This window comes from Anabrus simplex, chromosome 7, assembly GCF_040414725.1.
Source record: "Anabrus simplex isolate iqAnaSimp1 chromosome 7, ASM4041472v1, whole genome shotgun sequence".
Classification (NCBI taxonomy): Eukaryota; Metazoa; Arthropoda; class Insecta; order Orthoptera; family Tettigoniidae; genus Anabrus; species Anabrus simplex.
In genome coordinates this window covers 129,124,156-129,146,102 of record NC_090271.1, presented here as the reverse complement: position 1 = coordinate 129,146,102, position 21,947 = coordinate 129,124,156, and the positions used below count along the sequence as shown (strand labels likewise).

The 21,947-nt window shown below is 37.1% G+C and overlaps 1 protein-coding gene across 3 annotated transcripts in view; it reads right to left on the bottom strand.

The window, feature by feature from the left end:
- LOC136876967 (uro-adherence factor A) overlaps window positions 1–21,947 on the bottom strand; it is a 203,144-nt gene that overhangs the window by 146,745 nt on the left and 34,452 nt on the right. For all 3 annotated transcript variants that reach the window (XM_067150737.2, XM_067150739.2, XM_067150738.2), the window contains exons 3-4: window positions 20,909–21,205; window positions 17,897–18,043 (exon numbers count right to left, since the gene is read on the bottom strand). In XM_067150737.2, the coding sequence (XP_067006838.2) occupies window positions 17,897–18,043; window positions 20,909–21,205 (444 nt within the window). The remainder of the gene's footprint in view (window positions 1–17,896; window positions 18,044–20,908; window positions 21,206–21,947) is intronic.

Here is a 21,947-nt window from a genome sequence, read left to right as displayed (position 1 = left end):
TAGTGAACATCTCTTCCCTCGGTACCCTGTCATATACATTCTCTAGATCGACGAAACATAAACACAACTGCCTATTCCTCTCGTAGCATTTTTCAATTACCTGGCGCATACTGAAAATCTGATCCTGACAGCCTCTCTGTGATCTGAAACCACACTGGTTTTCATCCAACTTCCTCTCAACGACTGATCGCACCCTCCCTTCAGGGATGCCAGTGAATACTTTGCCTGTTATACTAATCAATGAGATACCTCGATAGTTGTTGCAATCCTTCTTGTTCCCTTGCATTTAGATAGGTGCAATTACTGCTTTTGTCCAATCTGAAGGTACCTTACCAACACTCCACGCTAATTTTATTACTCTATGAAGCCATTTCATCCCTGCCTTCCCACCATACTTCACCATTTCTGGTCTAATTTCATTTATTCCTGCTGCCTTATGACAACAGAGTTTATTTACCATCCTTTCCACTTCCTCAAGCATAATTTCACCAACATCATTTTGCTCCTCCCCATGAGCTTGGCTGCTTGAAACACCCTTTTACAATGAGAACATGTTCAAAATATTCTCTCCACCTCTCCAGTGATTCCCTGGGACCTATTCTGAGTTCACCTGAATTACTCAAAACACTGTTCATTTCCTTTTTCCCTCCCTTCCTAAGATTCTTTATTACTGTCCAGAAAGGTTTCCCTGCTGCTTGACCTAGCCTTTCCTTTTTGGATTCACAACTATTTGTTTCGCTCTGTTTCTTTCATCTACGTACAAATCCCTGTCTGCCTCGGCTCTTGTTTGGAGCCCTTTCTGATAAGCCTTCTTTTTACGTTTACAGGCTGCTCTCACTTCATCATTCCACCAAGATGTTCACCTTTTCCCATCTTTACACACAGTTGTTCCTGTTTCTACTACAGCATCCCTGTATGCCACCCATTCACTTTCTATATCCTGAACCTGCTTACTGTTTACTGCTCGAAACTTCTCACTAATCATATCCATGTACTTCTGTCTAATTTCCTTATCGTGGAGATTTTCTACCCTTATTCGTTTGCAGACAGATTTCACTTTCTCTACCCTAGGCCTGAAGATACTTAGTTCACTATAGATCAGATAGTGGTCTGTATCATCGAAAAATCTGTGAAAAACTCTTACATTTCTAACAGATTTCCTGAATTCAAAGCCTGTTAAGATATAGTCTATTATGGATCTGGTACCCCTAGCCTCCCATGTGTAGCGGTGAATAGCCTTATGCTTGAAGAATGTATTCGTAACAGCTAAACAATACTAGCACAGAAGTCCAGCAAACGCTTCCCATTCCCATTAGCTTCCATATCTTCCCCACATTTACCAATCATCCTTTCGTATCCTTCAGTTCTATTCCCAACTCTCGCATTGAAATCACCCATTAGCACTATTCTATCCTTGCTGTTGACCCTGAGCATGATGTCACTCAATGCTTCATAAAAGTTGTCAACATCCTCATCTGCACCCTCACATGGTGAATACATGGACACAATTCTTGTCCTAATTCCTCCAACTGACAAATCTACCCACATCATTCGCTCATTTACGTGCCTAACAGAAACTATGTTGTGTGCAATGGTATTCTTGATAAAGAGCCCTACCCCAGACTCTGCCCTTCCCTTTCTAACACCCGTCAAGTACACTTTATAATCTCCTATCTCTTCCTCATTATCTCCCCTATCTCCCCTTACCCGAATATCACTTACTCCTACCACATCCAGAAGCATCCTCTTTGCTGACTCAGCCAGTTCTACCTTCTTTCTTCCATAATCCCCATTAATATTGATATCTCCCCATCGAATTCCATTTCGTTCGCCAAGTTGTTTCCAAGGAGTCCCCCGCCTGTCAAATGGGAGTGGGACTCCATTACTCCCATAGGTCCAAGGCTTGCTTAAAATGTTCTGAGCTCGGTAAATTCATGAAGCAGGATGCTACCCTACTTGCACATAGTCCAAGTGAGGATCTCTCCTCTAACGGGTTATGGACCACCGGTGAATTGTATAGTCCTAGCCGCCTGAGCACAAGGAGGGCCACGACTCAGAATATGTCCGAGATGCCCACTCCCATTCCATAGCAACTGGTATCCCGACTCTCAGGACCACTTACTAGGCCACTCAGCCGTTGCCCATGGTTCACGAACTAGGACGTGACTACAGTAACCCACAAACATGAACCATATGTAGTAAAAAATAAAACAAGCACCTCTTTGCTTTATGACCATATTCTTATGATTACAGGTCTGATAGGATAGGAATGGTGGGAGGGGGAGTATTCATTCTGGTGAAAGAATGAATTTGTAAGCTACGAAAAAGTTAAAGATGAGAAACATGAAATTTTAGGTGTAAGGCTCATTTCTAAAGACAATAGGCAATTTGAAGTCTTTGGAGTGTACAGACCGGGAAAGGGTAGCGCTGACACAGATTCAGAATTATTTGATAAGATAATCAGCTATGTGGGAAACGACATGGAAAGGAATGTGATTGTAGCGGGAGATCTGAATTTACCAAATGTCAATTGGGGAGGAAATGCAAACGACAGAAAGCATGACCAACAAATGGCAAATAAGCTAATGTGGGAAGGACAGCTGATTCAGAAAGTGATGGAACCATCCAGAGGGAAAAATATCCTGGACATGGTGCTGATAAAACCACATGGGCTCTATAGAGAAATGGAAGTAATAGATGGTATTAGTGATCATGAAGCTGTTTTTGACGTAGTTAAAAATAAATGTGATAGAAAGGAAGGTTTTAAAAGTAGGACTATTAGGCAGTACCATATGGCTGATAAAGCAGGCATGAGGCAGTTTTTAAAAGTAATTAATATTGGTGGAAAATTGTAAATAAGAATGTAAACAAACTCTGGGATGGGTTTAAAGAAATTGTTGAGGAATGTGAAAACAGGTTTGTACCTTTAAAGGTGGTAAGGAATGATAAAGACCCACCTTATTAAAATAGAGAAATAAAGAGACTAATAAGGAGGTGCAGATCGGAAAGAAATAGAGTTAGAAATGGCTTCAGAAGTAAGGAGGAATTGAAGGAACTTACTAGGAAATTGAATCTAGCAAAGAAGGCAGCTAAGGATAACATGATGGAAAGCATAATTGGCAGTCATACAAATTTTAGTGAAAAATGGAAGGGTATGTATAGGTACTTTAAGGCAGAAACAGGTTCCAAGAAGGCCATTCAAGGAATAATTAATGAACAAGTGTGTATGTGAGGATCTTTAAAAGGCAGAAGTATTCAGTCAACAGTATGTAAAGATTGTTGGTTACAAGGAAAATGTCCAGATAGAGGAGGTGACTAATGCTAAAGAAGTATTAAAATTTACATATGATAACAATGAAATATACAATAAGATACAAAAGTTGAAAACTAGAAAAGTGTCTGGAATTGATAAGACAATGGGTTGGGATATAGTACCATATCTGAAGTACTTATTTGATTATTGTTTGGTTGAAGGAGCTATACCAAATGAATGGAAAGTTGCTATAGTAGCCCCTGTGTGTAAAGGAAAGGGTGAAAAACATAAAGCTGAAAATTACAGGCCAGTAAGTTTGACATGCATTGCATGTAAGCTTTGGGAAGGCATCCTTTCTGATTACATTAGACATGTCTGCAAAATTAATAACTGGTTTGATAGAAGGCAATTCGGTTTTAGGAAAGGTTATTTCACTGAAGCTCAACTTGTTGGATTCCAGCAAGATATAGCAGATACTTTGGATCCTGGAGGTCAAATGGACTATATCGCGATTGACCTGTCTAAAGCATTTGATAGGGTGAATCATGGGAGACTACTGGCAAAAATGAGTGCAACTGGACTAGACAAAAGTGTGACTGAATGGGTTGCTATATTTCTAGAAAATAGATCTCAGGGAATTAGAGTAGGCGAAGTTTTATCTGACCCTGCAATAATTAAGAGTGGAATTCCTCAAGGCAGTATTATTGGACCTTCATGTTTTCTTATATATATATATAAATGATTTGAGTAAAGGAGTGGAATCAAGAGCAAAGGCTTTTTGCAGATGATGTTTATTCTCTATAGAGTAATAAATAAATTACAAGATTGTGAGCAACTGCAAAAAGACCTCGATAATTTTGTGAGATGGACAGTAGGCAATGGTATGATGATAAACGGGTTTAAAAGTCAGGTTGTGAGTTTCACAAATAGGAAATGTCCTCTGAGTTTTAATTACTGGGTTGATGGGGTGAAAGTTCCTTTTGGGGATCACTGAAAGTATCTGGGTGTTAATGTAAGGAAAGATCTTCATTGGGGCAATCACATAAATGGGATTGTAAATAAAGGATACAGACCTCTGCACATGGTTATGAGGGTGTTTAGGGGTTGTAGCAAGGATGTAAAGGAGAGAGCTTATAAGTCTCTGGTAAGATCCCAACTAGAGTATGGTTCAAGTGTAAGGGACCCTCACCAGGATTACTTGATTCGAGAACTGGAAAAAATCCAAAGAAAAGCAGCTCGATTTGTTCTGGGTGATTTCCCACAAAAGAGTAGAGTTACAAAAATGTTGCAAAGTTTGGGCTGGGAAGAACTGGGAGAAAGGAGACGAGCTGCTCGACTGAGTGGTATGGGTATGTTATTTATTCTCATGTTTTTTTTTCCTAGTTGTTTTACGTCACACTGACACAGATAGGTCTTACGGCGACGATGGGACAGGAAAGGGCTAGGAGTGGGAAAGAAGCGGCCGTGGCCTTAATTAAGGTACAGCCCCAGCATTTGCCTGGTGTGAAAATGGGAAACCACGGAAAACCATTTTCAGGGCTGTCGACAGTAGGGTTCGAACCTACTATCTCCCGAACACTGGATACTGGCCGTACCTAAGCGACTGCAGCTATCGAGCTCAGTATTCTCATCTTTATGTCCATATTGAAATGTACAATGAAGTCAAATAAATATTAAAGTTTATTTATTCCACCTGTTCAATACATAAAAAAGATAATGAATTAAATAAAATTATAGGGACATGTTTCGCCCTTTAATTATGGGCATCTTCAGCCTTAATCTCAAACTGAAAGTTGATTAATCAGGTACCTGATTGTAATTAACTTACATATGAATGTGAAGGAAATGTTGGAAATGTGCGAAATGGTTGACAATAGTTATGAAATTCTTAACATCAGGCCTTAATAAAGTCTAAAATACAAATATTCGTATAATTATACACTTTCTTGAATGTAGTTAAGAAATTCTTGAAATGAGGCCTTAATGAAGTTTAAAATACAAGTAGTCGTGAGTTTATACACTAGAGGAAACTTTTGAAACTTAAACAGATTGAATGTCACTATAATAATCACATCAAGTGGGGTTTATAATAAATGTGAAGTGATAAAACTGTAGTTTTCTGGAAGCATGAGAGAAGAAGAGTGCTTGAAGGTAAGTTGCTGTGTTAAATGTTAGCAGGAAGGAACGGCTGTAGTCTCTTGTGTAGAGTCGTAAGGGAAGTTTGGATTGAAGTCTCTTTATTAACGTTGAAATTGGTTGACGTAAAGAAGATTCGGAGAGAAAACGTGTTTTCAATTGAAAATAAAAGAAATTACACACAACGTTTTCTCTAACCTTTAACACAGCAACTTACCTTCAAGCACTCTTCTCTCATGCTTCCAGAAAACTACAATTTTTATCACTTCACATTTATTATAAACCCTACTTGATGTTATTATTATAGTGACATTCAATCTGTTTAAGATTCAAAAGTTTCCTCTAGTGTATAAACTCATGACTACTTGTATTTAAAACTTCATTAAGGCCTCATTTCAAGAATTTCTTAACTACATTCAAGAAAGTGTATAATTTTACGAATATTTGTATTTTAGACTTTATTAAGGCCTGATATTAAGAATTTCATAACTATTGTCAACCATTTCGCACATTTCCAACATTTCCTTCACATTCATATGTAAGTTAATTACAATCAGGTACCTGATTAATCAACTTTCAGTTTTAGATTAAGGCTGAACATGCCCATAATTAAAGGGCGAAACATGTCCCTATAATTTTATTTAATTCATTATCTTTTTTATGTATTGAAAAGGTGGAATAAAATAAACTTTAATATTTATTTGAGTGGTATGTTCCGAGCTGTCAGCGGAGAAATGGCATGGAATGACATTAGTAGACGAATAAGTTTGAGTGGCATCTTTAAAAGTAGGAACGATCACAATATGAAGATAAAGTTGGAATACAAGAGCAAATATTCAAATATTCATTTATAAGAAGGTGAGTTAGGGATGGGAATAACTTACCAAGGGAGATGTTCAATAAATTTCCAATGTCATTGAAATCATTTAAGAAAAGGCTAGGAAAACAACAGATAGGGAATCTGCCACCTGGGCGACTGCCCTAAATGCAGATCAGTATTGATTGATTGATTCAACAGAACAAATTTAATGCATGGACCTGCCTCACTTGGAAAAAATCTATTCAAACTGGTGGGGGTGATGTACTCGCAATGGTTAAACTTTTCAGGCATATGTCAGATTAAAGTCTGAACGTTATATTAGAACATTGTTACAAAATGAACCTCTTAATGGCAACTGCTTCTCCTTAGTAACTTTCAGGAAAATAATGAGCCCATACATTCAGCCTGATGATCACTATACCGCACAATACCTTCATGGACAAAGTAATGATTTTCTTCTCGTTACAGTCGTCAACCCAGTCCCTGGATCTGTATTATATTGAGTGTCGTTCAGATGAACAGGAAAGGATTGTTCACTGTAGGCCTACACCTCTGAAATATGCAAAATGCCATCATGTCTGTATGGATCACCACTCTGGTGCAACAACCCCAATATTGTAAAAAAAAAAAAAAAAAAAAAAAAAAAAAAAATTGTATGTTTAGATGAACTGAACTACTTTGAAGGCTGAGATGCCCCGCATACCTCCAGAGAAGGTGTCCCAATAAAGTGGCATCTCAGAGTAATAATCCTAATTAATGTCCCATTCAAAACTAATAGTTTTAAGAGACATTACTGTGTCGAATTATTCATCGAAAAAGGTTTTTTAACATGCTAGTAAATTTAAATGTACTTAAATGCTGTTGGACTGTACCTAGATTCAATTGTTTAATTCTGATTTTTTTTTTCAATTTGCTTTAGGCTGTACTGCACCGACACAGATAGGTCTTATGGCGACGATGGGATAGAAAAGGCCTGGGATCTCTGGGATTAATTACCTTAAGTAAGCTTCATCCCAGCATTTGCCTCATGTGAAAATGGGAAATCACAGAAAACCATTTTCAGGGCTGCCGACAGTGGGATTCAAACCCACTATCTCCCAGATGCAAGCTGCGCGCCCCAAAATGCATGGCCAACTCACCCGGTGCTTAATTCTAAACACAAAAGCAAAGCATCTAACCAGTTGTAACATAACTGCCCAACTCTATTTCCTTTTTGATAAACCTTACTTCTTGACAAAACCAATCAAAGCAATCAAGTTTGTAGCTTTATGATGATATTATTATTGTTCTTCTTCTTCTTCTTCTTATTGTCCGTTTCACCCACTTTGGGGTACGATAGATCTATCAATGGTTAGTGAGTCGTGTTTTCCTGTCCTCCCAGTACATCCTTTCATCCTTCAGATCTCTTCTTCAGCAATTCTGTATAGTCGTTTGGGCTTCACCCTGTCCTGAAACTTATTTTATCTTTGGTTATTTTCTTCATGGATCCATCTGCAAGCATCTCTTCTGTAATTTGGAACTCTCATAGGTCCTTCTCAGTTTCCTTAAACCAGTTCGGCTTGGTTTTCTTATTACAAGTGATTATTTTCATTTTTACCGTATTGAAAATCAATTATTAAATGTTGAACATTAATTTATTGAAACCACCTATTCAATACTGGTTAACCCTGACAGTAACACCATACGTTTTTCTGACGTGTTGTGCGAATGAATGCCATCTATTCCTCTTAAGGAGGGGAGAATTATCCCCTCCACCACCTCTATTCCTTGTTCATTCCATCTGGTAACTTTAACGTAACTTTAAATAATAGGCTTTGAGTGACACGTCTTCGAAACGTGTGGTGTAACTAAAGCGATATTTATAGACGTGTTACTGTCAGGGTTAAGTCTTTATGACTATAACAATGTAGCTCAGATCCTTTCCAACAGAACAAAGATGGCCTAGGTCACCATAGCTCAATTGGTAGAGTAACCAACGCAAAATCGGGAGGTTGTGGGTTCGGATCCCACTGGTGTCTGGTTGGCCATTTTTGTTCTGTACTTAACATCTCTTCAACACGTACTAAATGTACGTAACACGACCTAATAGGTTGAAAGTCGGTTTCGATTAATGTAATGACATTGTTATAGTCATAAAGACTTAACCAGTATTGAATAGGTGGTTTCAATAAATTAATGTTCAACATTTAATAATTGGTTTTCTTATTGCAGAAATAGTCGAAGATTCTTTTAGTTATCCTTTTAGGGTCCAATCTTAGAATGTGGCCATAGAAGTCAATTCTCCTTTTCCTTATTGTGTCAGAAATTCTTTTTGTTTTCCTATACAGGGTTTCATTGCTGATGTGTGAAAGTTCGTTATTATGGAATTTGGGGCCAAGAATTTCTTGTAGTATTTTCCTTTCCTTTACCTCCAACTTTTCCTTTGGACCATATGTAGTTATAGACAGTGTTTCTGCAGCATAAAGGGCTTCAGGCTTTACTACTGTATTATAATGCCTGATCTCAGAATTCCAGGAGAGGGATTTTTTTGTAATAGGTGTCTTTCATAAGCTGGAAGGCTGCTATTTTGGTTTGTCGAGATTCCATTGCTTTCTTCTCAAGACCATTCCAACTGATCCATTCACCAAGGTATTTGAAATCCATGACAATCTCAATTTTTTGTTCTCCCACTTTCATATATTTTGGAGGATTCTTAATGTTGGTTATTATTTTGGTTTTCCAAAGGCGATTTTGAGACCTATCTTTTCTGCTTGCTTCAGCAGTTCGAAGGACTGCTCCTTGGCTTCCTCCCACATCTCAGCTAGTAAGGCCATGTCATCTGCGAAAGCTAAACATTTGATCTTGATACCCTTGTTTACCGATCCCAATCAAATTCCACCAGTGGTTGTCTTATCCCATTCTCTGACTACCTTCTCCAAGGCACAATTGAACAGTATGGGGGACAGTCCATCACCCTCTCGGACACCAGTTTATTATTATTATTATTATTATTATTATTATTATTATTATTATTATTATTATTATTATTATTAAGAATCAATATCCCCAATTTGGAACAGGATTTATAGTGAATTTAAAAATAATAGATTCTATAATTGATTTTCAAGCAATATCACCAAGAACAACTCTCACCTTTAAAACAACAAACAAAATTTATACAATAATAAATGCTCATGCCCCTACTAATGAAAAAAAATTTCTAGCATGAACAAAGAAAGAAGTGGATACATTTTGGAATCTCCTTGAACACATAATAAAGAAAGTAAATAAAAGTAATGTTAAAATTTTATTAGGGGACTTTAATGCCCAATTAAGAAGGGAAAAAATGTATAGAGATATAACTGGAAAATAGGCTCCACATATATTCACAAATAACAATGGCCAACAACTTGTTGAACTTTGAAGCGAGCATAACCTTATATTTAAATCAACATATTACAAAAGGAAACCAAACACACTTAAAATTTGGAAACATCCTGACTGGAGGAAAGGGGAATGGCAGCTAGACCATGTTTGCATGGATGCATTTTTTCATAAGGAAATTTATAATGTAAAAGTATTAAGAGGAATAGATACTGGTTCTGATCACTACATTGTCAAAATTAAACTTAAATTCACACCACTAAAGAAGAAGAATATCAAAACTAATAAAGTAAAGAGGACTTATGACCCACAACAGTTAATAAAAAGTGACAAATATAAGGAAGTCAAGCAAACAATAAAACTGACAGATGACCTTGAAGAATTGATCCCAATTCTCAAAAAACGAGCCAAAAATTTAGCTCCAATAAACCCTCGTAAAAAAAAAAAAAAATGCATGGTGGACAACAGAATGTGATGAACTTCATCGAGAGAGACATCAGGCATGGTTAAAGTTCCAAGCCCATACATCAGAAGAAAATGCTATCAACCTAAAAAATATCAGGAAGAAATTCTCACAAAATATTAGAAAAATTAAGAGAGAATTTCATTAGGATATAATAAATTCCATTGAAGTTAATTATCATAACACCAATTGCAGAGACTATAATAACATTTTTGGAAGACAACTACAGAAATATGCTTCACCTACATTAATGTTGAAAGATGAAAATGGAAGCAGTAGTGAAAATGCTGAGATTATGGCAAAAGGATTCAGTAATCTTTTGAACTGTGAAGAACCTAAGGAACTATTACAGATGAATACAATTACTCCAATAAAATCCTAATTTAATAACACAGACAGCACAAAAAGAACTTAAAAATGATAAGGCATGCAGACAAGACCAGCGTTTTGTAGAGATGTGGAAATATTCAAGTAATACGGTTTGGATTTCCTTACACATGGCTTTAACAAAAATTTGGATCACTGAACAGTTTTCAGAACATTGGACAACAGCCTTAATACACCTTCTTTATAAAACGGGAATAAGAGTAATCCGAATAATTATACAGGATTGTCTATCTTGGACTGCACAAACAAGATTTTTTTCCAAGATCTTATATGGAAGGATTAAGGATCAACTAGAAAAAGATTTAGGAGAATACCAAGGAGGCTGTAGACCCTGTAGAAGTTGTGCTGAACAGATCATCACTCTAAAATTAATAATGGCATACTATAGAAAACAAAACAAGCCTATAGTAATAACATTTACTGACTTTAAGAAGGCATAGACCTTCAATGTTAGAAATTTTACAGAATTTTGGACTCCATCCTAAATTAATTAAACTGATAGTACTTGCTTTAACTAATACCATATCAAAAGTAAAGTTTAGAGGAGAGGTTTCTGAACCATTTTTGATTAAAACAGGTGTAAGACAAGGAGACTGTTTATCACCATTACTGTTTAATTGTGCATTAGAATTTATAATAAGGGAAATGGTACGTCCCGACCTAATCATCAGTCTTAAGTGGATCATGAAACACCATAGAGTTTGGAACAAGAGATTAATCAACACTTTTGTTGATTTCATAAAAGCTTATGACAGTATTCATCATGAGTCGCTACTGAAAGTCCTTAAAGAATTTGGTTTACACCAAAAACTCATCAATCTTACTGGAATCACTCTTAAGAATACTAAGATGAAAGTCAACTTTAGAGGCGAATTGTCTGAGCCATTTGAAATCCACACTGGACTTCGAGAGGGAGATGGACTCTCACCATTATTGTTTAACTGTGCCCTGGAGAAAGTCATGCAAGAATGGGTAAAGAAATGTCATTCAAACATTAAGATAGGTAGAAATATTAAACTTAATTGCCTAGCATTTGCAGATGATCTTGTATTACTAGCAAGTAGTGTGGAAGAAGCTAAATTTCAAATTGAAGAACAAGAAAATTGCTGCAAAAATCAGACCGCAAATCTCATTTGAAAAGACTGAAATGAAACACCAGCCATTCACCTCGACAATGGCAAACAAATTAAAATTGTGAATAAGTTCAAATATCTTGGGGAAATTATAACCTAGAACACAAAAGAGGAAACATCGATCGACAGCGGAACATCTAAACTGAAAACAGCACAGCAAATCACCTGGCCATGAATGCTAAATTTCGACATTACAATACAGTTGTAAAACCTGAAGCAACTTATGCTAGCGAAACACTCTTCAAGTTGAACACTAAATCAACAACGAATAAATTGCAGAAAGTAGATAGAAGAATTATCAGGACAATCATCAATAAGAAACACCAAGTTAATGGCCAATGGAGATTATTACCTAATGAAGTGGTATATCGTGAAAGCGTATCAATAATAGATACAATGCCGAAAAGGAGAATCGCTTTTTTTTGGTCATAAAATCAGACTGCCAGAAACGCGACTAGTGAAGCAGTTATTTAGTTACTTCTGGAAAAACAAAACAAAGAACACTTGGTTCACAGAAATCATAAATGATTTAGAAGAATTAAATTTATCAATGCTCCAAATTGAATGCAGAGAAACGAGAATTCTAAAAAATAAACACTTGTGATTCAAACTCATAACATTTGAACAAAGGAAGTACACCATTACTGACGACCAAAGAGCAGCTAGGTCCGACAGGATGAAGAAGTTTTGGGAGCAGAAGAAGAAGAAGCTGAAAAACTGACTATTTAATACTATTAGACTTTAATGTATATGACTGATTAAAGTGCTCCAATGGGGACATAAACTATATAAGAAAAAAAAAAAAAAAAAAAAAAAGGGAATGGTACAAGGTCAACCCAAAGAACATAAAAGTTGGAAGCTCCAAAACAAAATTTAAGTTTAAACTGTTTAGGATTTGCTGATGACTTCGCTCAATTGTCCAACAATATTAAGGAAACTCGACACAGAAGAATAATTGAAAGATTATGCAATAGCAAGACCAAGATTAAATGGATCATGGAAATTGAGGAGGATATTAAAGAACTACTAGAAGATTTAAAAAAACAGAAAAAATTAAGACACTTCAAGACCAAGATCAATAAAAGGTCTAATCGGAGGGTATTTTCAACAGAACAAAGGAAGGCAGGATCTCTCATAATGAAAAAATATTACGCTGATAGGAAATCAAGAAATCCTTTGTATAATTGGCTAGAGTGGTACAAAGTAGGCCATAAAATGTAAAATAAGAAAAAAAATACAACAGAAGGATTACATGAAAACAAGATACACTACATATTACAAGAAACTATACCAAAACAAGAAGTTACATGATAACGAATGAGGAGGACTAAAATACCCCATGAGAAAAAAAACCATGAAAAATAAAGGTAACTGTGTCATAACTACAATCAACCATGAAGGAATTCACACAAGACTTACAAAGTATAGTTAAAATATGTCATTACAAACAAGGAATGGAACCTTGAAATCTCGAATCATCTCGGGAGATAAATTTTATTTCGAGTTATCAAACTGAGATACAGAGAAATCCCATTTTTGAGGATGTATAGCACATTTTTGAATTATTTGCATCTACGGGCTGATACTGAATACAGTATTTAACAATATCTAACAATATAAATATAAAAACAAACTCGTATTTTATAGCAACACTTTAATTATAACAACTTTCTTGAGGACAGAATTCATACAGTAGTGAAACAAGAAACATAACTCCATTAACACCTTGGGTAAAAATCCGTTAGTTCCTTCTATTTGTTACTGTTAAACTTTCTTTCACAGTTTTCAACTTTAAAAAATACTGTCACTTACATTCGACTAACAACAACAAGCATCATCAACTGTATGTAAGATCGAAGAATAGCAAGTGCACCTAACGCATGGTCTGTTGACAGTTCCGGAAAGGACAGATCCAACTCTTGCAACTCTTCTTGTTGGAAATCATCTTCATCTTTTTCCTCTTCTTCAGTGTTGATGGTGTCCGAAGAATGCTCCACCCCTCTAATGTCAGAACATCAGAGTCCACATTCACGTAAGCCTCAAAACCAGCTTAGCAGTTAACAAGCTGCTGATACTCCACCCTTCTTCAGGAATGGGAGTGACTTCCTCTTCTCGTGCTCTGCAGCAATTAAGTCACCTTTCAAAAATCCTGCTTTGTGGAAGCAGTTTACGAATTGCTTCCTGCTTCACATCAGCCCATGATTTACTCAGCATTGTTATCAACTGTAGTAGATTGATGTCCATTAATGACTCCTCAGATTCAATTAGTTTCAGAATTCTCTGAACAGCCCTTTTCCTATAGTAATGCTTCAAGTCTTTAATCACCCCTTGGTCCATAGGCTGTAGTTTGGATTTTAAAGTTCGGTGGAAAGAAGACCACTTGCACTGTCTTTAACTCCTGAGTGAGCCCCTTGGGATGAGCAGGGCAGTTATCCACGGAAAGGAGGATTTTTCCACCCTTCACGTTGAAACTTCTTGTCAATACCATGCAGCCAAGATTTATAAGTGGAGCTTTCATCAACAAGCTCCGGTTGCTTTCGTACGTGACCGGTAATTATTTCACAACTAGAAACAGCGAGGCTTCAAAGATTTCTGATCATTAGAAGTTTTAGTTTTTTGGTTCCCATTATATTATCTCCGAGCATCACTGTAACCCTTTCTTTACGTCTTCCCCCCCCCCCCCCCATCAAACACTTTTCACCTTTTAAACACCAGTGTCTTTGCAGGCAAGCATTTGTAAAAGAAAGAAGTCTCATCAGCAACAAACATGTCATTAGGACTGTACTCCTGTAACAGGGCTGGTAAAACATTTTCTTTGTAATGTTCGCTGTCCACCTTGCAGACTGCAGCACTTTCACCTAACATTACCATTTGCACTATTCCATTCTGAAGTTTAAATTTTTCCACCTACCCACCATCGGCTTGAAAAATTTCATAACCTAGGTCTTTTGTGAATGTTTCTGCTTGTTCACAATCTAACTGTTGATTGCTGAACTGTCTTATTGAACTGAATACATTTCTGCTCTGATCAATAAGTCTATTAAGTAGTAACTTGATGTTGTATATTTAAAATAATTGCATAGAACAGCATAATTTGTTACTCTGCATAGGAAACAATGGGGAATATGAGGGAATGAGTCTCTTAGAGTTTTACGTTTTTCTGAAACTTGCATATTCTGTTTAGCTTTGTGGTGGCTATCCTGGCCATGGTTGTCATTCTCTTGATTTCATCAGAATATTTTCCCATATTAGAAATCATGAAGTCTACTTAGACAAGTTTCTGGATGACCACAACAAAAACCAGCCATCTCCTCACATTGTATTTGTTGGCTTTCTGTCCATGACAATCACCACCTTTGTATTCCTTCACTTGACTTCATGCCATATTCTCTGCTAGTCAACATCAGGTTCTCCATGAAAATCTGTAGTTCTTGGTCACTAGCAGTCAGGATCAGCATGTTGTCAGCGTACTTCAGGTTGCTGACCTCCTTAAATCCTGACAGAAACACCTCCTTCCCAGTTCCTGAGCACTTTTCTCATTATGTGTTCAGTATATGCACTGGAGAGGACAAGTGAGAGAATGCATCCCTATCTTGTATATTACGATCTCGCTATATACTCTATGTTTCCCTACCTTGCTTGGTGCTGCTTGCTTCAATTCTACGCTCGCCGCATGATGTACTCTGCTCACCTACTGTCAACTCGACTGATTACATCAGCTGTGCTACACTTTGCCGTGCTTGTGTACTGTGCACCACGTGACTTTATTCTTTCTAGAACTCGCTAGTGTGTATAGCCTTCGCTTCATTTCTGGAAACTTCCTTTCCTCTTTAAACTGCTCTCTCCGCCCATCCACGCTTGACGTTGTATATTACGATCTCCCTATATACTCTATGTACTGAATAGGTTGAACCTCTTTTCCAATTATTTAATTTTTAACGTTAATACTTTCAATACGGAACAATGAAATTTTTATCTTTAAATACATCCATGCTTGAGTCGGGCTTTCGTGGCGGAGTGGTGGATTTACACACGCTAACAACTGTGTGCTGTGCTATTATGTCAACTTCAGCTGGACATTATCTGCTACAACTCGGTGAGCAAGGCTTATAACACATTTGTTTACATTTGGACTTTACCTTCATTCTGGCATTTGCCTATAATAAATACTTTACTCAGTCGAGTGGCAATGCTTCGCTTTAAAGCTTTCACATAGACTCTTTCTACTTATGAACTGCGCTATGGACTATTTGCAAAAAGAAAGCTTCTTCAGTTCTCATTTATGATCTATTGCTACTGCTAAACTATTCAATTACCCGGTGAAGAAGATCCTTTCTCATCCTAGTCCCCTTTCCCTTCCCATGCGTCCTTTTTCTTTTCAGGGTTCTGGTTTCGATGCATATTGTATACTTTTGTAAATGTGGCACATCTTTTTTTGATTTTTCTTCCATTTCCAAATTTTTATCTGGTTGTTAACTTATGGTTGTTAAAATATATTTATATATTATTTTGCACTGTTATTCTGGTCATCTTCTTTTGGGCCTAGTTCCTTCCTTACTGCACGACTTTCCTCATCATAGCCTACTTCTTATTATATTTTATTAAGCACGTTTGATCACCGAACGTTATCTTATCAATTATGGTACATTTTATTTCATTGTGGTATATCAAACTATAATATTATCCTGTCGTCGCCCCGACATGTACCATCTTCCTCTCTGAAGTTTCTGGACTTTGCCTGACTGATTTGGATAACCAATGTGTTGCTCTGGAAAAGACTCCACACAAGTGCAACCAAGTGAAGCGGGACTCCCATTTTCAGAAGAACTGTCCACAGAGGTGTCCATTTCACCAAGTCAAATGCCTTGAGGTAATCAATGTGGCCTTTTCCACAACCTGACAAACATTCAGAATTTGCTGCCAGTTGCCTTTTCTTGGGGTAAAGCCACATGCTCTTCAGCTATTTCAGGGAGTACAATTTTTTCAGCCTATTACGAAGGACAAGTCAAGAATTTTGCTTGCTCGCCTATGAGGGATTGAAGCGACTGCCCTGTAGTTGGAACATTCAGTTGGTGAACCTGAGTGACATCATTTATCCACTTCTAGTCCTCTAGATCATGTTGCACAGATACTGTAGGATCAGCGTGTCATTGTGATCCAACTTGACCCATAGCTTTTAGTACCTCAGAAGCAAGACCATCTGTTCCGAGTGCCTTCCTGTTTCTCAGCCGACTGATGCTTTTTCAATTTCAGACTGCAATATAGCAGGTTCCAGTTCTCAAGATCCATCCATTGGGGCTGCATGGCCTTGGTTATCCTTGAACAGGTTCATGCAGTACACTTGCCATACTTCTGTGATGCCCTCTGCGTCTGTGATCTACACACCACACTCGTCCATAACGACTTCGGCTTGGGGCTTGAATTCCCTTGTCAAATACCTAGCAGTCCTGAAAAGTTTGTGGGTCTCGTTTCAGATGGTATGGCACTCAAGTTTGGAACAAATGTTTTTCAGGAAGGTGTCTTTGTCTTGATTGCAGGCTTGTTTGATCTTCTGATTGATCTGATGCAGTCAATCCTCGCAGTCCACATAGCTGAAGCTGCGCTTAATGTGCTGCCTTTCTTCAACTAGTAGAATAAGAGTGGTATCAGTCATTCAGTGCTTCTTTTTATCAACTTGAATTGTTTCGCTCACCCTAATAGCTTCTCCAACCCAGCCCTTGATATTCAGCCAATAGATATTGACAGCACAATCACTCTTTACCAAGTTAGCCTTATCCATAAGGTTTCACAGAAAAGATTCTATGTTCTGGACTCCTAGTATTTTCTGCCTTTCCCACATCTTCAGAAACCACAACTTTAAGGAGAATGCTCCTAAGAGCAATTTGTGGTTTGGGTCACAGTTAGCATCAGGGTGAGCCCTAACATTCTTCCCTGAATGTCCGCCACCTTCCCCACAGGATACAACTCATAACTTCAAAAATCCCACATGCGTTGACCTGTTTTCTAGCCACAACTGACTTAAAAGCCAGTGACAATGCCAATTGCCATCATATCCTTCATGAAACTAATAGCTCATTTCCGAAGGTAGTGATAATTCGAAATGTAATAGGTACATCTTATCACAAATCATTTCTGGTTTGTGCAATAACATCTTTAGCTTCATATTTTACTTAGAAAGGAGCACTAGGCTATGATTTGATCCACAGATAAAGGGTAAAAATAAAGCAAAACAGAATATCCAAAGGGACTTATATTACAGAAGCTATTTAGGAGGGTCCAGAATTGGCTATTCAGGAGAGTCCAGAATTGCAAAGAAAACAAGACACTCAACCTTTACTTACCTTGTCATGTTCTCCATCTTGGTCATCCTCTTCACTTTCAAAACAATCAAAAACTGATTTCAAGAGACCAGACTTTTCTTTTTCATGAAGTCCTTCATTTTCTGAGATAACTTCTTTTACTTTTCCTAAAAGATTTGAAAGTTCTTCCTGAAAGGATACAAAACTTCAATTAAAAGTGGTCACAGTCTTTGACAATATAGGGTAATTATAGTCTTGATAGGTAATTATAGTCTTGATATGAGAAAAATTTCTTTTTAATTAACCAATAAGATTATTCTTGAAACAATTGCTAAACTTAAGAACTCTGTAAGTGTATGATGAAATGTTATCCACTTCTTAGATACAAAAACTGGCACACTATGATGTATTTCAAAATGTAAGGAAATTTTAATCACTCAAGCCAGTTCGACGTACGTTGGACGTCCAGTGGACTATACTCGTTCAGCCGGTGCAGGTGGAAGTTAGAACACCTAAAACACATGCAAGACTGTTCCTTTGTGGGATAATTTTTCACCTTACGATTCAAGAAATTGTACACTTCCCTGCTATCTCTGTTTCACAATTAGAAATGAAATTGAATGAAATCATATGAAATTGATTGATATATATATATTGCTTTTCACTTATCGATCAGAGATGGAACATGAAATGCTCTCTATTGAGTTTCAAGGAAGCTACTTTAGAATGAGGATGAGAGAAGGCATCATGTCTTTCCTGTCATCTAGAGAATGCTTTGTGAACTATATCTAACTTAAAAATTCTTGCCCCTTATAAAGGGGAAGTACCAACAGTAAATACTTTGCAGGTATTTCTTGTTTTGTAGGCTAGAAGCTACTCAGTCATAGAAGAATGGCTGGGTCGTCTCATTCTGTATCAAGAAGTAATATTTGTGGTAGTGATATGGACAGTGATTATGCACAGCAAGAGGTTAAAGGAGAAGTGGCATACAGCGCAGATGAAGAAGAAACAGTTTCAGCTGTAATATCTTCATACACTGTTCACTGGTTGTGGTGAGAGGAAGATTTCTTCACAAACACATAAAAGTTTTCCTTCACAGGTGTGCCGAGTACCAAAAAGCATTTTGAATCCGAGATGCTTTCCTGCTGTTTTTTGATAACAAAGTAAATGACCTAATTGTTCGAGAGACAAATAAGTATGCGGCAAAAGGTGTACTTGGTGCTTCCTTGAAACCAAGGTCGTGAGCCAGGAAGTGGAAGCCAGTGACAGGGAAGGAAATCTGTGTGTTCTTGGAGCTTGTAATGTTGAGTCTCTTGCACTCTGGAAAGGAAGACTTAGAACAAAAAATTATGTTCCCCTAAAGGCTGCAAAATTCAGAATCAAAACTTTTGAGTTCTGCAAATCCTCTCCATGATATCTGTCGTCATTTATTGTAGATGTAGATGATATGGTTCTGAAACAAGAAGAGGCTGCTGATGCTAATGAAATGGGAGAACTCAATTTTGAGGTCAGAGTTTGACAGAGCTGTGAGAGACCTAAATAGGAATAAGGCACCTAGAATTGATGATATTTCCTCTGAATTACTGACTTCCTTAGGACAAACCAGCATGGCGAGGTTATTCTATTTAGTGTGCAAGATGTATTAGACAGAAGAAGTGCCATCCGATTTTCGGCAGAATGTTTTTATACCTATTCCCAAGAAAGCTGGTGCTGACAACTGTGAAAACTACTGCATAATTAGTTTAGTATCTAATGACTGCAAAATGTTAACACATATTATTTACATAAGAATGAAAAGACAAGCTGAAGCTGAGTTGGGAGAAGATCAATTTGACTTCAGAAGAAATGTAGGAATACGTGAAGCAATCCGGACTTTACATCTGATATTAGAGGATTGAATTAAGGACAAGTCCATGTATATGGCGTTCGTAGAACTAGAAAAGGAATTCAATAATGTTGATTGGACCAAGCTATTTGAGATTCTGAAGGTGATCGGGATCAGATACCAAGAACGAAGAATTATCTACAATCTGTATAAAAATCAGTCTGCAGTGCTAAGAATCAAGCACTTTGAAAAAGAAACAGCAATCCAGAAAGGAGTGAGGCAAGGTTTCAGTTTGTCCCTGCCCCCCTTTTCAATGTTTATATAGAACAGGCAGTAAAGGAAATCACAGAGGAATTTGGAAGGGGAATCACAATCCAAGGAGAGGAAATCAAAATCCTGAGATTTGCTGCTGATATTATTACTTTATCTGAGACTGCAGAAGATCTGGAGAAATTGCTGAATGCTATGGACAGAGACTTGGGTAAGGAGAACAAAAGTAACAGAGTGCAGTCAAACAAAGTCATGTGATACCAGAAATATTAGATTAAAAAAGGAAGTCTTAAAGGAAGTAGATGAATATTGTTACTTGGGTAGTAAAATAACTAATGATGTCAGAAGTAAGAGGATATAAAATGAAGACTAGCACAAGCAAGGGAGAGCTTTCTTAAAAATAAAAAAAAAGAAATCTGCTCACTTCGAACACTGATATATGAATTAGAAAGATGTTTTTGAAACTTTCGTCTGGAGTGTGGTATTGTATGGAAGTGAAACATTGACGATAACTAGCTCAGAAAGAAAGAGAATAGAAGCTTTTGAAATGTGGTGTTGCAGAAGAATGCTGAAGGTAAGATGGATAGATCAAATCACAAATGAAGAGATACTGAACTGAATTAGGAAGAGGAGATCGATTTAGCTAAATTTGATGAGAAAAAGAGTTAGAATGATAAGATACATCTTAAGACACCCAGGACTTGTTCAGTTGGTTTTTGAGAAAAGTGTAGAGGATAAGAACAGTAGGGGTAGATAAACAGATTAGAGCAATTTAAGATGCAGTAATTACGTAGAAATGTAAAGGTTAGCAAAGGATAGGCTGGCATGGACAGCTGCATCAATTCAGTCTACAGACTGATGACTCAAAAAACAACAAATCTGAAATAATAAATATTTAAACGCTCCTTATTCCAAACAAGAAATACAGAATATGACGACTGAGGCAATCTTTAACTTACCCTACAATACTGAGACTCTTTTTCAAGTTGCTCAATGTACTCTTCTTGCCGTTCAATAAAAGCCATAAGCTCTGGAGGTGGCTGTTGACTGTCACTTTTGACACCATCACCCATTTCTGGTGCTGCAGGGACATTGAGTGTGCTGCCTCCATGAGTGAGCCTAGGAAGAGAGTCTGAGTACAAGGTTCGTTTAGAACTAAAGTATGGAACCCGATAAGACACTTGACGAGATCGTTCACTAAGAACACCTGATGCATCAGTTTCATCTCCACTGTCATCAGGTTTCATCATATGAACCTAAATAAAGAGAAGAAAACAAAATGGAAATTTATAAATAATCACTCTTAAAATACACAACTATAGTGAATCTTGACCAAGATAGGTCCTGGATATGCCAAATTACTGTCCATTTTGACTTACTTCAGAATCCTAATTGAAAGCAAAATGCTTCACTCCAGGAATGGGAGTATGACTTAGGCAGTGATTATACGAGTCTCTTGAGGTAGAAGTTGAATATTCAAGACTACTATGCCAGAATGATGATACATTAAATTGTGAACATTCTTGTTGTATCTCAAGCCACTTTAAAGTAAGTATGGAAAAATGGGAACTCCTGAACTGCATTATGTTTGTTGCATATTATTCTTCCACCTCTGTAAGGATTAAACTGTGTTGTTTTTTTAACTTTACTTTTGTAAACTGTCAGTAATCTAAGGAAGTAGCATTACCATTAGCTCTCTGAAGAAAATACATGTTCTGATCAATGAAATCTCTTAGATGAGATCATCAATGTGTGTTACACCAGTTGAAGGGACAAAATCTCGAAGATGTTAAGTGAATAACCAAAAGAACACTTTCAAACATCATCATCGTAGGGCTAAAGGCTAAAAAAAACCCTCGTTTTGTGTTTTTTATAATTGAACCCTGCACCCAGGGGTGCTAGGGGTACTTAACCCCATAGTATTTTTTTTTTTTTTTGCTAGTTGCTTTACGTCGCACTGACACAGATAGGTCATATGGCGATGATGGGATAGGAAAG